The 16,762-nt window shown below is 42.1% G+C and overlaps 1 protein-coding gene and 1 long non-coding RNA gene across 2 annotated transcripts; both read left to right on the top strand.

Annotated features, from left to right (window-relative positions):
• The first annotated feature begins 3,795 nt into the window (after nucleotides 1–3,795).
• On the top strand, nucleotides 3,796–4,784 carry LOC142520997 (uncharacterized). Its single transcript, XR_012814049.1, has 2 exons — nucleotides 3,796–3,930; nucleotides 4,497–4,784. It is a non-coding gene; the product is annotated as an uncharacterized LOC142520997 (long non-coding RNA).
• An 8,749-nt stretch (nucleotides 4,785–13,533) lies between these two features.
• On the top strand, nucleotides 13,534–14,004 carry LOC142520253 (uncharacterized). The gene has a single exon (XM_075623258.1). The coding sequence runs from the start codon at nucleotides 13,534–13,536 to the stop codon at nucleotides 14,002–14,004; it is 471 nt and encodes a 156-aa protein (XP_075479373.1).
• The last annotated feature ends 2,758 nt before the right edge of the window (nucleotides 14,005–16,762 follow it).

A 16,762-nucleotide genomic window follows, 5' to 3' on the forward strand; every position in this document is an offset into this window, starting at 1 on the left:
AATTCCATTAGTATCTGCAATGGAAATGTTCAGGTTATTGTCAATCGGCAATGAAGGATTTTTTATCTATGCTCTTGATGCAACACGGGAAGAACGATTGAAAGTTTCAGAATTTCCGTTGTCAAGGATTTTCCTGATGTATTTCCTGATGAGATTCCAGGTTTTGCACCTCAAAGGGAAATAGATCTTAGCATTGAATTGATGCCAGGGACGAATCCTATTTCTAGAGCACCATATCATTTAGCCCCGACAGAGTTGAAAGAACTCAAAGAATAGCTTCAGGATTTACTGGAAAAAGGCTATATCAGACCCAGTATGTCGCCTTGGGGAGCTCCAGTATTGTTTGTAAAGAAGAAAGACGGAACGATGAGAATGTGTCGATTATCGGCAGTTAAACCGGGCTACTTTGAAGAATAAGTATCCTCTTCCGCGTATTGACGACCTGTTTGATCAGTTTCAGGGTACTTCTGTGTATTCCAAGATTGATCTTCGTTCCGGATACCATCAGCTTAGAGTCCGAGAGGAAGATATTCCTAAGATAACATTTCGGACACGATATGGGCATTATGAATTCCTAGTCGTGCCGTTTGGTTTGACTAATGCTCCAGCGGTTTTTATGGACTTAATGAATCGTGTATTCCGGGAATTCATAGGTAAATTTGTTATCGTCTTTATTGATGACATCTTGATTTATTCCAAGTCAAAGAAAGAGCACGAAGAACATTTTAAATTAGTTCTCCAAACACTCAGAGAAACGCAATTGTATGCCAAATTTTCTTTGTGTGAGTTCTGGTTGGATAGAGTTTTATTTTTAGGCCATGTTATATCCACACAAGGAGTATCTGTTGATCCTGGTAAAGTTGAAGCTGTTATCAATTGACCTAACCAACAAATGTGTCAGAGATTCGAAGCTTTTTGGGATTAGCTAGGTATTATAGGCGTTTCATTGAGGGATTTTCTAGAATAGCTAGGCCTATGACCCAGTTGACACAGAAAGATCGATGTTTTGTATGGAGTACCGAATGTGAGTCTAACTTCCGGACTTTAAAAGAAAAGTTGACCACAGCTCCAGTGTTAGCTTTGCCTTCAGGCTCAGGTGGATTTGTTGTTTGTACAGATGCTTCTTTAAATGGACTGGGTTGTGTTTTGATGCAAAATGGACGAGTGATTGCGTATGCATCTCATCAGTTGAAACAACATGAGACTCGATATCTAGTTCATGATTTGGAGTTAGCTGCCATTGTATTTGCATTAAAGATATGGCGTCATTATCTTTACGGAGAACAATTTGTGATTTATTCTGATCATAAGAGTCTGAAGTATCTATTCACAAAATCTGATTTGAATATGTGACAACGTCGATGGTTAGAATTTCTTAAAGACTTTGATTGTGATATTCAGTACCAACCAGGGAAAATGAATCAAGTTGCAGATGCCTTGAGTAGAAAAGTTTATACTAAAATGTTGGCATCTTTGACTGTTTCAAAAGTTCATGGGCATTTGGGAACTTCGGGATGGACTTACCAGTCTAGGGACGACTACTTTATAGTTTCATCTATCCAAGTTGAACCGCAGATTGTTTCTGAAATAAAAGCAGCACAGAGAACTGATCCGCATGTTCGTAGATTGAAAGAATTGACTCAGACAGGTCGATCAGACAAGTTCAGTGTTGCTTCAGATGGATGTCTGCGCTATAATGGTAGACTTGTGATTCAAAATCTGATAGACTTAAAAGAAGCTATACTTCGAGAAGCCCATTGTAGTCGACACAGTGTTCATCCTGGAATCAGAAAGATGTGTCATATGTTGAAATCCCATTACTGGTGGGAAGGTATGAAGAAAGAGATTTCTGACTTTGTGGCTAGATGTTTGACGTGCCAACAGGTTAAAGCTGAGAGAATGAGACCTGGTGGTATGTTACATAGTCTTGAAGTGCCACAGTGGAATTTGGAGCACATTGCTATGGATTTTGTGACACACCTACCTCGTTCTAATCGTGGATGTGATGCGATTTGGGTGATTGTGGATAGATTGTCTAAATCAGCCCATTTTATTCCTTATGATCGTACTTGTACTTATAAGAAAATGGCAAAAATGTACATTGATCATGTAGTGAGATTGCATGGTGTGCCTGTAACCATAGTATCGGATCGTGATCCCAGGTTTGCTTTGAAGTTTTGGCGCAGTTTGCAATCAGCATTGGGTTTAAAGTTGGCAATGAGCACTGCTTATCACCCACAGACAGATGGTCAGTCAGAGAGGACCATTCAGACACTCGAGGACATGTTGCGGGCAGTCGTGATGGATTTTAGTGGTGGTTGGCAGTAATCAATGTCACTTGTTGAATTCTCTTACAATAACAGCTTCCAGGCAACCATCGGAATGGCACCATTTGAAGCCTTGTACGGTAGAAAGTGTAGATCTACGATATGCTGGGAATATGTAGGAGAAAGACGGATGTCAATGCCAGAATTTATTCAAGAAATGAAAGAAAATATTGAAATGATCATGAAAAGAATGAAAGCAGCTCAGGATCGTCAAGCCAGTTATGCTAATAAAAGGTGTAGGCCTTTAGAATTTCAGGTTGGAGATCAGGTTTTCTTGAAAGTATCACCATTTCGTGGTACTATGAGGTTTGGGCGTAAAGGGAAGCTAGCTCCGCATTATATTGGTCCGTATACGATTGTTGAGAGGATCGGCACTTTGGCTTATCGTTTGGACTTACCACAGAGTTTGTCTGCGATACACGATGTGTTTCATGTATCTATGCTGCGAAAGTATGAGCCCGATCCTTCTCATGTCTTGAGGAATGATGAGGTGGAGTTAGATAGTTCCCTTAGCTATGTTGAGTATCCAGTTCAAATTCTTGATCGTAAAGAAAAACAACTTAGGAATAAGACGATTCCACTGGTTATGGTGCAGTGGAGTAGACATGGGAGAAAAGAAGCTACATGGGAATTAGAGGCTAAGATGTGTCATGAATGACCTCAATTGTTTGAAAATGTAATAAATTATTTCATGTATTCTGATTTCCCTATGTACTATCAGTGATAAATGTTTATAAACCACTTTTGTATAAATGTAGCGTATGCTAGATTTCGAGGACGAAATCTTTTATTAGTATGGGAGAATGTGAGAGCCCAGCCCAAGTACACCAAGCCCAGCCCAATTTCATTAAGAAAGTTTAAAAAAACAATAATAATAATAAAAAAAAAAGGATAATCGTGAATTCTTTCTCTTTCCCCATGCTACATCGGCCAAAGCTCATTTCTTACTTCTTCAACATTTCGAAATTATTTTCGTCGATTGTGGACATACCGGTGATCGAAAAATTAAAGTAAATAAATATTTGAAATCCTCTCGACAAGGGCTATCCGGTGATACCCATTTCGCAAGGTTTTATCGCGATCCTGTTCGAACCCGTGGACCTGAGCTCGTTCGAATTTTTCTATTTTGCCTTGATTTCGCGTTCTTTCGATCTTGGACAACTAATTCTGTAGTTGTACTCAAAATTTGAATTGTGTGAGGTAAAAATTCAGATTTTAGGGTTTCGAATTTTGGGCATTTTCATTCAATTGAATTCCAATCATGGATATTTGTTGTATTATTGATTGTAGGTGAATTATTGAGTCGATTCGAGGTATTTATCGACTTTTTCATAATTTAGTTTACTGAATTTCGAATTTTCAGATTTATAAATTGGGATATTTCGACTTTTGAGCTGTATATGCGCTAGTCGAACACCGTTAAGATGTTGTGATTTGAAATTATAAATTCAGGAAATTAAGTGTGAATTTTGGAATTACTTTTGATAAATTCTTTGATTATTTAACTAAGATAGGAATTGATGTGCAATAAATAATTTTGCCACAGGATTGGAGTTTTCGAGAAATATTTAAGATATTTTGTGGTAAATTAAAGTCAGTTGAGGTACGTACGAACTGTTTTCATTACGACGTCTATTATGACGTGAGATGACGTTAATTATTTTGTAATCAGTTGTGGCGTGCTTTATGTGCTTCTGTGAATACGTGATTGCATTCATGAATTTATTTGAGTTGATACTATTGGTGCATAGCATTTCGAGCCTTGACTCCTTTGATTGCTATTGATATTGATATTGATCTATTGAGTTGTTGCGTCATCGATGGAGCGGGTGGGTAGGATTAGCACTCCTGATGACTTTCATGAGGGCTGAGCGGGTAGCTCCCGTACCTCAATGCTACGTGCATGGATGAGGGGCGACTTGATGTTGCTTTGCTACGTTACTGGCACGGGTGGCCACTCTTAATGTTGTTGATGCGATTCATTTGGACTCCGTTTGGTATCCGTTATCAGTTGTTACCTTTCACGCATAGCATTACATTGCATCCCATCGCATTTTACTTGATTTTATTTCATGTCAGTTATATTTATCGTAATATTACTAGTTTGTCGTACTGGGGCCCGACCCCTCGTTTCTTTTTATGTTGTGGTTGCTTTTGATGCCATAGCAGGTTATCCAGGAGGATTTGACGCGTCTGGTGGAGCGTCAGGTAGTGGTGCCCAGTCGTCGAGTCATGGTTGAGAGTTCCCATATATATATATATACACTATATTATGGAGTCATAAATTTACCGGGGAGATGCCCCGTGTAGCTGTACTGTTATTTTTACAATGTTTTGAATTAATAGTTGTGTGAACGAGCCTTGCCGGCTCTACATGTGTTTAGTCCTGGCCAGTGCGGCTATAGGTTGTGAATTGATGTTATGACTTTATTTCGAGTATATAAATATTATTTGTGATGTTTTGATTGTTTTGGGATGTCCTATTTACGAATAGGTCATGCCGAAATTTCTGTAGGCCCAAAATAGAAATTTTTAATCGCTTTGCTGTTTACATTAATAAATCATGGTTGTTTGGTCATTAAATATTAATCAAGAGCACGGGCCCCCACTGCTCAGACCTTCTAACCCGATTTAAACTCATATCGATATTATATGGAATGAAATAAATGAGTTTTTTGAATCAAATTTTGAAACTTATGATTAATGGGTCAGATATAGGACTGAAGTGTTTTCCAGGCGTTTGAGGAAGACATTAGTTTTAAACAAGTTCATCGCATTGGAAACAATAGTCCTGAAGACAGTTAAAGCTGTCACAATAGCTTTAGAACTGGAGAGGAGAACCTATTTTTTTTATCTGATGCAGGTGAAAAAGCTAGCTGAAGTAGCAGATCAGCTGAAAATGAATTATGATCTGACCAGTCCAACTGCCTACAATGACAGAGCATTTTTTCAACCATTGGACTCTGATCTCTTATCGTTGCAAATGCGGATCAAAGCTTGGGGATTAAATCAATAACTGTACATACTAGTTAATTCCCAGAGCCCAACATCAGTGGAGCAGGCTGAAACATCTACAGCTCAGCCAGAGCCATCAGAGGAACCAATTGCTGAACAAATTTCTGAGCAAGTGACTATTCTTACTTCTCAGGATGTTGAACCATCATCTTCTTCTGCTCCTACAAAATCTCCTCCAGTTAGTCTTCAACAGCATACAGATGTTGAGTTGTCACTGGCAAATGTCGACGAAGTGATACAATCAGTTGCCACTAACATCCATCTGAATCTTGTAACTGATCAATCAGTTGAAGACCAGAGCACAACAGAACAACCAGCCTCAAAGGCTGTGTTACAAGAAGCAAAAAAATTAGTTCAGTCAGCTGCCACGACTGAACAACAGAATCAAGCTTAAATGGCTCAGTTGAACTCAGACCAAATAGAAGATGTTCAAGTGCCAACTGAAGAGCCAACCGGCTCAAATGCCGCTCAAACCTCTACCTCTGCTCAAGACACTCATCAGGAACTAGTTGAAGGAACTATTACTGAACTAGCTCAAGCTGAGACTGAAGCACCACAGTTGGCCATGGTTATTTTCAATGAAGAAGACAAGGACGAAGATCCAGATACACCTAAAACCCTGTCTCCTGAGATACCTACGGCTGCTGACATTATTATTGAAAAAATCCAGTCCAGTTTGCACAATCTAATTTCAACTGTTTCTGATATGAAGTCAATCCAACTCCTGCATACGTTAAAGATTGATTCTATGAAGGAGAATACTATGAAGAGCCTCTATCATGTTACTAAAGTTATTACTTCCTTATTTCTGATAGTAGATCAGTTGAAGAAGGACAGAGTGACAGTGTCAGCTCTTTTCAAAACTCAAAACATGCTTATCAATCGGATTGATTTCATACAAACAAGCATGACAAAGAGAATGGATTTGATGCATGAACAAATGTTAAATGCTATATCCCAAGTCACTTCAGAAATCCGTATTTTATCCAAACGAGTTGGTGGTGTTGACAAAAAGGGGGAAGAAGAGCAACAGCAGCAATCAAAGAAGAGACCGAGTCAACCAACTGATCAAGACCCGGCTGATAAAAGAGCTAAGAAATAAAGATCAGTTAGAAGACAATCTCCATTCGTTTATTCTTTGATTTGGCAGAGTATCATTTAGAAGACATTCTTTCATTCTTTTATTTAATTATTTCATTATTCGTACAAATCTGTATAGTGAAAGATTATTTACATATTAAAGATGATTTTATCTACAAGGTTCAGTTCATATCAGTTCTTGAATTCTAAGTTTTGTCAAACACCAAAAAGGGGGAAATTGTTGGAATCAGAATTTCGGAGTTTGAAAATTTGTGCTTTTGATGATTACAGAACTGATCAACTCAAATGAACATAACTGAACTAAAATTATTTGAACTGAACTTGCTCGACTGATAATTAATGTGCAAAACAATCGAAGACAACTGAACTGATTAAAGATAACTGAAGCTGTGTAGCGAACTGAGCTATCTGTTAAGACTGATCAGTTACACAGTCAGTTCATCGATTCGGCTATAGAGTCAACTGATAAATCAACTTGACACTTCATAAGTTAAATAGCATAGCCAACAACCGATAATTTGTACAATAGCAGACTGCAACTTGTAGTGGGAGCACCGCATATCAGAATGCCTCAGTTTACGTTTGTCAGAAGAATGATGACATGTCTGCTCAGGACAAATCAATGGATATATGACATTTAAACGCATCAATATTACCGTTGGGAGCAAAACTTATAAATAGCCGAGAAGATCAGCTGAGAAGAGTAATTGTTTAAGAGTGACAATTACTGAGTTAGCAAGAACACGAACAAACAAATCATTCTCAGTTACAAAAAACTCACGTTTTATCATCTATATTCATAGCTTTCGGGCTATATTTCAAGCACTAGAACAAGCACTTATTGTTACTATATTCGACCTTTTTAGATCATATGTGCTTAGAAAAATATATCAGTTGCGTACTGATAAAATTGTAAAGATACTAAGAGTTTATGCACTTTAATTAAGTTAACTGGTTGACATTGACAACAAGATTATCGAATTCAGTTTATCACTAAACTGATTCACCCCATCGAAAAGATTCGTAAATCGTAAAGTGTTTATTCAACATCCTCTTCTAAACACTTTCACTCTCATATTCGATTCTAACATAAGCTTTATTTTCTATTATAATTTATTAATAAAATAAATAGCTATCTAAAAAATAATTGTGTTGAAATCATTCTGTATTTTTTATTTTTTGTATCTCTATGAAAAAACAGTTGAAACAATGTGGTGTTTTGCATTTGCAGTTAAAAATTTCATATAAAAAACTAATTAAAATCTCTCGTTACTTTTGTTTCAGTTTTTTCTAATAAACTTGCATACATTTTTATGCGGATATATATAGCATAAAAAGTTGTTATTTAATCAAAAATTATAAAAAGTGGCAATAATACAACTCAAATTTTTAAAACCACATAGTAGTTCAAGCGCAATGTTCCGATTGCTCTACCCAGCAGAAATAACTATTGCACCCTAACATTTTTTTCTCAATAATTACACTCCTTACAATCAAAGTAAATCGAACCCACAAACTTTTACTTTGATATCCAATTTTTGAATGAACGTTTTCCGCTTTATCAAAATATATAGTTTTCGGTACTGTACAACTCAATTTTTTAAAGTATCACACCAACTTAAAAGTTATCTTTCAATTGTTTTACGCAACATAAATAATTATTACATACCATGAACATATATGATGATATGATGACATTCTTTAAAGTAAAAATGTTTCATGTAGAAAATTTAATGTAGTAGATATAGTATTGGTGATACCCCTATAAGAAACCGGGTATTTTCTCCTCTTCCCGGGCAGTCATCACAGCCCGGGCTCTCATCCGAATACCCGGGTAATCGACTACCCGGGATACCTCGAGAATTGAACCACACTCGAGTATGATTGATACAGGCAGTCTAATCTGTCAGAACAACTTGGGCTTGGAGTGTCCTAGAAGCCATCAGAAGCTATAAGTATGGGCAGCCGACTTGCCATACTTAATAGGTGGCACGGAAATCGAGGTTCCTACCCCATTTTTTACTATAAATAGCATGTATTAATGTCATTAAACGATTTTGAAATCTTTTAACTCTCAAGCATTACACATATTTTCTCTCAAATATTGCTTGTGTTCACCTGAAAAGCCTGCTGACTTAAGCATCGGAGTGGCCACGCCGGACACCCCTCCGGCGCCCATTCACGAGTTACTTTCTTATTTGCACGTGCTGTCCAAGCCATTATCTTCACTCAAAATTCCCAAACACTATAAATTGTTGATTTGATCCGTTGGAGCTCCTTGCCCGGCTCATCCATTTCAGACAGATCACATCATTGGCACCGTCTGTGGAAAAATTGAGTTCAAGACGTTGATATGGCTCGTACAAGAAGAACCAACCAAGATAATTCTCGCGCCCAGGATGATGGAGGGCAGACTTCAAGACAAGTCGGTGTTAATAACACTGGACCAAATCTCATCACTTTAACCCCGGAGGAGTTACAAAAAATTGTATCCGATGCCATAAAGCAAGCTATGGCCAGGAAAGAAGTCTCTCATCATTTTACACCACCCGAGGATAGACAGGGGCATGAGAAGGAGCAGGAGATGAGGGAGGATGAGATGGGAGGAGAAGACGAGGAATCAAGTGCCAGGTCCAAATCTCCTACCGTGGCAGAAGAGTTGTTGGAGTTGAGATAGAAGATGAAGGTGCTGGAAGGACAGTTGGAGAATCAGGGTACTTCCCGGGCAGTCCCTAGGGGATGCCCGTTTGCTGAAATCATTGTCCGGGAACCTCTTCCCGGAAATTTTAAATCAGCCAAAATAAAATTATGATGGCAACGCAGACCCAGAAGGACATTTGGCCAGATTCGAGAACATGGCCATGCTACACTGTTACACTGATAGAATCAAGTGTAAGGTGTTCCTGACAACATTGGTGGATTCGGATCAAAGGTGGTTCGAAGGTTTGGCCCCTCAAAGTATTAGTTCTTTCAGAGACTTCCAAAAGGCGTTCTCGCACCATTTCAGTAGCAGCAAAAAGTACAACAAGACTGCTTTTAGTCTTTTTGAAGTCAGGCAGAGCCCGGAGGAGAGTCTGAGGGCTTATATTCGAAGATTCAACAGAGTGGCTCTAGACGTTCCAACTTGTGCCACTGAAACAAAGACTACCGCATTCACCCAGGGCCTGAGAGAGAGTGAGTTTTTCAAATCATTGACTAAGAAGGTGCCCGGGGATTTTGAGGACTTATTGTCCCGGGCAGAGAAGTATATTAACATGTAAGAGGCTCAGAAGCAGAAGAGGGAAGCTGTTAAGAAGGAGAGAGGAGATCGGGTGTCTAAGCCCGAGGAGAGGGGGCAAAAGAGGAGTAATCCAGGGCATTTTTCTCAGCACGTGCCTCTGAAGATTGCCCGGAAAAGGGAAGTACAAGAATGCAGTAGAGACCTGGCCTTGGACCATCAATTATCCTTGCCAGAAAAGGGAGGATTTTGCACCTTCCACAAAAAGTGTTACCATAACACTGAAGATTGCAAAACATTAAAGGAAAATTATGTCTCATCTCCCATCCTCGGACCCAGTCACAACAACAGAGAGCCGAGATTGACACCTTGGACATCTCGGCAGCCAGGGTCCAGCGCCCGAGGAGGAGGTATGAGGAATAGTCCGAGACGAGAGCCCGGGAGAAGAAGAGAGCCCGAGCTTGAGAGAAAAAAGAATTCACCCCCTGCTACAGGGTTGATAAAAATGATATCAGGAGGCTCTACTGACGGAGACTCCAACCGGGCGAGGAAGTCGAGGAGTAGGAGAGAGTGTATGGAGGTAGAAGGAATGAGGAGGAACGAGGCAGTCAGCAGTTTTGGCCCCGAGGATTTAAAGAGAGTGAATCTACCCCACAATAATGCTTTGGTGATCCAAGCCCGGGTGGCAAATTATGACATTCTGAGAGTCTTTATTGACTCGGGCAGCTCTGTAAATGTAATTTTTAAAGATGCCTTTGTGCAGATGGATTTGCAGGGCTATCAATTGGAAACTGTGGAAACTGCCCTCTTTGACTTTGCTGGCCATGTGGTCTACCCGGAAGGGGAGATTATCTTACCACTAACCCTGGGCTCCCAGGATCTCAAGAAAACGGTGATTACTTCTTTCACTGTGGTAGACTCCCCATCATCTTATAACATCATTCTAGGGAGGCCGGCCATGAATGAGCTGAGGGCTGTGGCATCTACGTACCACCAAAAGATAAAGTTTTCTGTGGGAGCCAGGGTGGGAGAAGTCCGGGGAGATCAGCCATCTTCTCGGAAATGCTATGTGAAAGCGGTCCGGGCGGATCAGAGCAAATCCAAGAGGGAAGAGAAGAAAGCCAGAGTGGATGTAGCAGGAGGAAGAGTGGTGGAAAAAGGGGAAGTGCATTTTGTAGCAGAAGAAGAGCAGGAGATAGTAGAATTCGGACCAGGCCAACAAATCCGGGTGGCTCGGGATCTCAGTACATCCACTTGGGTTAGTTTAATTAACTGTTTAAAAGCTAATATACATGTGTTTTCCTGGTCCCAACAGGAGCTGACAGGGATTTCTCCCTTAATATCGGAGCACCAACTGACAATTCTCCCAGGATTTCACCCGGTAAAACAAAAGAAGAGACACTTTGGTCCTGAAAAGGACAAAGTCATTGATGAGCAGGTGAAAGAAATCCTGACGGCCGGCCACATTCGGGAAATTCAATTCCCTACATGGCTCTCAAATGTGGTATTGGTGCCCAAATCTACTGGGAAATGGCGCATGTGTGTAGACTTCCGCGATCTTAATAAGGCCTGTCCCAAGGATCATTATCCTCTGCCCCGTATTGATCAATTAGTGGATTCCACATCGGGCTTCGAATTGCTGAGCTTCATGGACGCGTACCAGGGGTATCATAAAATCCCCCTAGCCAAGAATGATCAAGATAAAGCCAGCTTCATCACCTCGGGAGGTACATTTTGTTACATTGTAATGCCTTTCGGGTTGAAAAATGCAAGGGCTACTTACCAGTGTTTGATGAACAAAGTCTTCGAGAAGCAGCTGGTGCGAAATGTGGAGGTTTATGTGGATGATATTCTGGGCAAGACCCAGGAGGTTGCAAGCTTTATTGTTGATCTATAAGAAACTTTCGCCACTCTCATGCGGTACGGGATCAAGCTTAACCCTTCCAAGTGCATCTTTGGCGTAAAGAGTGGCAAATTCTTGAGAATCATAGTGATAGATCGGGGGATCGAGGTGAATCAGAAGAAAGTCAAATCTGTGTTTTGCATGCCATCTCCCCGATCTGTCAAAGAAGTACAGAAGCTGACCGGGAGGATTGGTTCCCTCTCTCGATTTATTTCCCGATCAGCGCACAGGAGTTATCCTTTCTTTCAAGTCTTGAGGAAGGCCCGGCAATTTGGATGGGATGATAAATGTGAACAGGCCTTCCAGGACTTGAAGATTCATCTTGCAGAGCTCCCTGTATTGGTGAAGCCGGAGCCCGGGGAGCATTTATTTGTTTATTTGTCCATTACAGAGTATGCTGTCAGCTCGGTTCTGATAAAAGAAGAAGGCTCTGATCAAAAGCCTGTCTATTATATCAGCCATGCTCTAAGGGGACCCGAGCTCCAATACAGTGGAGTGGAGAAAATTGCTTTGTCCTTGATCATGACCGCCCGGAAGCTAAGGCCCTATTTCCTGTCACATCAAATCATTGTTCTTACTAATAGTCCTCTCGGCAGGATCATGACTCACTCTGAAGTATCCGAGCCAATGATCAAGTGGACAGTGGAGTTGGGGGATTATGACATTGAATACAAACCCCGGGTTGCCATCAAAGCACAAGCTTTGTCAGATTTTTTATCCGAGATGGTCCAACCCAATGAGGAGGAAGTATGGAGAATATTCGTGGATGGGGCGTCTAGCCTTGCTAGGAGTGGAGTAGGGGTTGTGATAATATCTCCCCTGGAGAAAAGATTAAATTAGCACTGAGGATTGACTCCCGGGTAACCAATAATGAGGCCGAGTATGAAGTTGTCCTAGCTGGTATTCAAGCTGCCCGAGAAGTCGGGGCTTCCCGGATTATTCTTTATTCTGATTCGCAACTCATTACTCAGCAGATAAAGGGCGTGTATGAAGCTAAGGATGACAGGATGCTAAAGTATTTACAGCTCATCAAAGCCCGAGCAGAAGTTTTGGCGGATTGGGGTATTGAACAAATACCCCGGGAGGAGAATAGCGAGGCAGATGCTCTGGCAAAAATGGCTGCTTCTTTGTCAGAAGTTAGTACACGGGAAATCTTGCATACTTCTCGGCTGATCCTTTCTACTGAGGAAGAAATGTTACCAGAACCCGAGAACTCTTGGATGACACCTCTGATCAAGTTCATCGTAAATAATAAACTACCCGAGGACAGAGCCCGAGCGCAGAAAACTAAGAGACAAGCTCCCAGGTTTGTTCTCTTAAATAATATTTTGTACAGGAGATCGTTCCAGGGACCTCTTTTAAAATGCTTACCTGAAAAAAAGGTGGATTATGTCATCCGAAATATTCATGAAGGATGTTGTGCTGAGCACCTCGGAGGAATGTCTTTGGCCCGGAAAGCAATGCTTGCTGGTTTCTGGTGGCCAACTTTAAGTCAAGATGTTGCTCGAGTGGTCCAATCTTGTGAGGGCAGTCAACATCACTCGAATTTTAAACACAGCCCGGCTACTCTCATGAAGCCTATCTGGGCATCTTGCCCCTTTGATCAATGGGGCATGGATATCGTGGGTCCTTTCCCAATTGCCCGAGCTCAGAAAAAATTCTTGTTAGTAGCTGTGGATTACTTTTCCAAGTGGGTAAAAGCTTAGCCCTTGGCAAAAATTACTGAGCATTAAGTATTGAAATTTTTGTGGAAAAACATTGTGTGCCGGTTTGGGGTGCCCAGGAGACTAATCTCAGTTAATGGGAGACAATTTCAGGGCAAAGGAATTAAATCATGGTGCCGGGAAATGAAGATCACTCAATCTTTTACCTCTGTGGCATATCCTCAAGCTAATGGTCAAACATAAGTTGTCAATAGAATTATTGTGCAAGCACTGAAAACGAGACTACAAGGCAAAGGAAAAGATTGGATGGAAGAACTGCCCAGTGTCCTCTGGGCTTACAGAACTACTCCCCGGGCACCTACTCAAGAAACTCCCTTCAATCTGGTATATGGTTCTGAAACAGTCCTTCAAGTTGAGATCGGGCAAACTTCTTCCATGGTAGAATCTTACCCGGACAACAACGATCAGGCCCGGGCCTTGGAATTGGACTTAATAGAAGAAAAGAGAGACCGAGCATTCATTCGAATGGAAGCATACAGGAGCCGGGTTATGAAATCATATAACAAGAAGGTTCGAATCCGAGACTTCCAAGTGGGGGATCTAGTCATGAAGAAAGTCAACCATGCTGGGGATGTTGGGAAATTGGAAGCTCGATGGGAAGGACCTTATAAGATCACCCGGAAAGTCAGCTCGGGATCTTTTTATCTAGAAGATGCTCAAAGACATCCCCTCAAAAGGCCTTGGAATGTATTTAATTTAAAGAAGTACTATTCATGACCGATGTAATTATTTGATGGAAGAAATAAATGAAAGATATGTTTTCTCAGAACGTGTTCTGAATGCTTGTGTTATCATATCCCGGGAATTACTAGGCCTCTGTTATAAAAAGCCCAGGGCACTACACCCTGGCTCGGGGCACCGCACCTCGACCATTCCCAAGTCCAGGGACATGTTCCCCGGCCCAAGGCTCCGTACCTTGGTTCTTAAAAGCCCAAGGCACTACACCCTGGCTCGGGACACCACACCTTGACCATTCCCAAGTCCCGGGACATGTTCCCCGGCCCAAGGCTCCGTACCTTGGTTCTTAAAAGCCCAGGGCACTACACCCTGGCTCGGGGCACCGCACCTCGACCATTCCCGAGTCCCGGGACATGTTCCCCGGCCCAAGGCTCCGTACCTTGGTTCTTAAAATCCCAGGGCTCTACATCCTGGCTCGGAACACCACACCTCGACCATTTCCAAGTCCCGGGACATGCTCCCCGGACCAAGACTCCGTACCTTGGTTCTTAAAAGCCCAGGGCACTACACCCTGGCTCGGGGCACCGCACCTCGATCAGTCTAAATCCCGAAATATGCTCTCTTGCCCAGCTTTTCTACTTGGAACACACGCCAAGGTTTTATATCTGGGTTTCAGGTTACTCACATCGGGATTACTCGTGGAATATAAGGCATTTTATCCATTACAAGGATCAATATCCGGGATACTTATTTAAAGCTACCGGTTAATTTGCAACACTTAGAAAATTTTCTGGATATGATTGCAGAGAAGATAAGGGAAAATGAAACTTTTATTAATAAAAGCCCGATGGCCGAAAAGTTAAAAGACAGGAAAAGACAAAAGAAAAATACAAATCCTAGTCTATGTCTACGTGTTCAGGCCCGAGCTGCTCTTCTTGGGTCGCCTCCTTCTCCTCCTCACCATCCTTGGGAAGGGATGCAATGGCCAAACCAAAATCAGGAAAATTTTCCTTATCTTGGGGCAGGAGCCTGGCTTCCTCAAATTGTTCCTGGCATTTTTCAAAACCGGTCTGAAAAAGAGGGTAGGCCTTGTCCACCACGGCCTTCTTGAACTCAGAAGATTGGAGGAAGGAAGCCTGCCACTTGTCCTTATTGTATTCAGCCCGGGCCAGGGCACTCTCATCTCTCTCAGCCCGATGCAATTGCAACTCTGCCTGTTCAGAAACGGCACGGAGACTCGATTCCGAGACAAACAGAGAGCCCTGCAGACGTTCCTCTCGGACAAGGCCTTCAGTAATATCCTCTTTGGCCTTGTCCAGAGCTGAGCGCAGCTTAGCCACTTCTTCATCATGGGTGGCTCGAACCCGGGCTAGCTCCTCTTGCAGCCTCTCTTGAGCATCTTGTAAAGACCGGGCTCGCTTGCCAGAGATAGTGGCAGCCCCTGCAACCTCCTCAAAATCCGAGATCAGCAGGTGAGCGGCCTGTTCAAAAAAAAGGTAAAAAAGAATCAACAGTGATCAGATTAAGAAAAGAGTATGGGGACTAACAAAAAACTTACCGATAAGAGCTTGTTCGAGCCCGCAAAAATTTTGACAGAAGCACGAGCATTCTTCAAACGAGATTCCTCGTCAGGAGTGAGAAGCTGTTTGAAAATCTTCATCCCCCGTGCCAAAGGCCCCTCCTCAAGAATGTTTATTCGAGGAAGTTGCTCGAGGAGAGGAGGTTGTTGATTGGCCTGCTGCTCGAGCTCGAGGAGGGGAGGCTGTTGGTCATATTGTTGGAGGGGAGGGGTGTTTGACCGGGTCACAGGAGAGGAGCTTTGACCCACTTCCCGGCTGTCCTCGGCCAAAGTATGCTTCGGGCTTGTGATAGCCTTTCGCTTCCTCTGGGTCAGAGGGGCGTGGTCTTCAGGTTCTTCCTGGGATGAATCCCGGGTCACCCCTTCTTGCTGGGCCTCCGCCCGGTTCAACTCAGCTTGCCAGGCTGCCTGCTCCTCGGCCTGTTTCTTTTCTAGAGCAGCTTTCCGAGCTATCTACTTTTTCTCTTTGGCTGCCTTTTCAGCTGCTCATTTCTTCGCAAAGGCCTCCTTCATTCTCGAGATATCTACACAAATAGAGAAAATAAATGTCAGTACAAATTGCAAAGTATGTATAAAAGTAAAATTGATAGACAGATCTGAAAGAAAGTATACCAGGCTGAGCACCCGAGCAAGCAACCTCGTCAATCACCTTGTCCAAAGGGTCCCCAACTCGGGTACTCAACCCATAAGCTTCCAGATTCTCATTTGAAATGAGAACATAGGAGGAATATTTCTGGCCCTCCACCAGGTTTTGACTCACGAGGAAGGGCTCTTCGAGTTTGTAGGCTTGGGAAAGGGAGGGTTGTGTGGGAAGGAAAGAAAGGAACCCGGTTAGACAAGGGAGAAGACCGGAAAGTTGAATAAAAAAGTATCTTCCTTTCCACCCTTTCTGAGAGGAAGGGATGTCATCAAGGAATTGGGCATTTTGCCGGGCAGTCAGGGAAAATGCATTATCCTCGAGCCGGCAAGAAAAGTAATAATGGAGAATGAGGGGGCTGATAAGAAGATTATTTATTTTAAACAGAACATAGGCCGAGGCCATGATACGAAAGGAGTTAGGGTGGAATTGATTGACAGGCACGCCAAAAAACTCTGCGACTTGAACATAAAAAAGAGGGAGGGGGAAACGAAGAACATTTCTGAGTTGGTCTCGAAAAAAGGTAGTATAGCCTGGGGGAGGGCTGTTTGCCCTATCTGAAGCCCCGGGAATTAGAATGG

The sequence above is a fragment of the Primulina tabacum genome, chromosome 12 (genome assembly GCF_025594145.1).
Source record: "Primulina tabacum isolate GXHZ01 chromosome 12, ASM2559414v2, whole genome shotgun sequence".
Taxonomy (NCBI): Eukaryota; Viridiplantae; Streptophyta; class Magnoliopsida; order Lamiales; family Gesneriaceae; genus Primulina; species Primulina tabacum.

Excerpts from the sequence above, each read along its gene's own strand:
- LOC142520253 (XM_075623258.1), top strand. The coding sequence starts at position 13,534 with ATGGAAGAACTGCCCAGTGTCCTCTGGGCTTACAGAACTACTCCCCGG.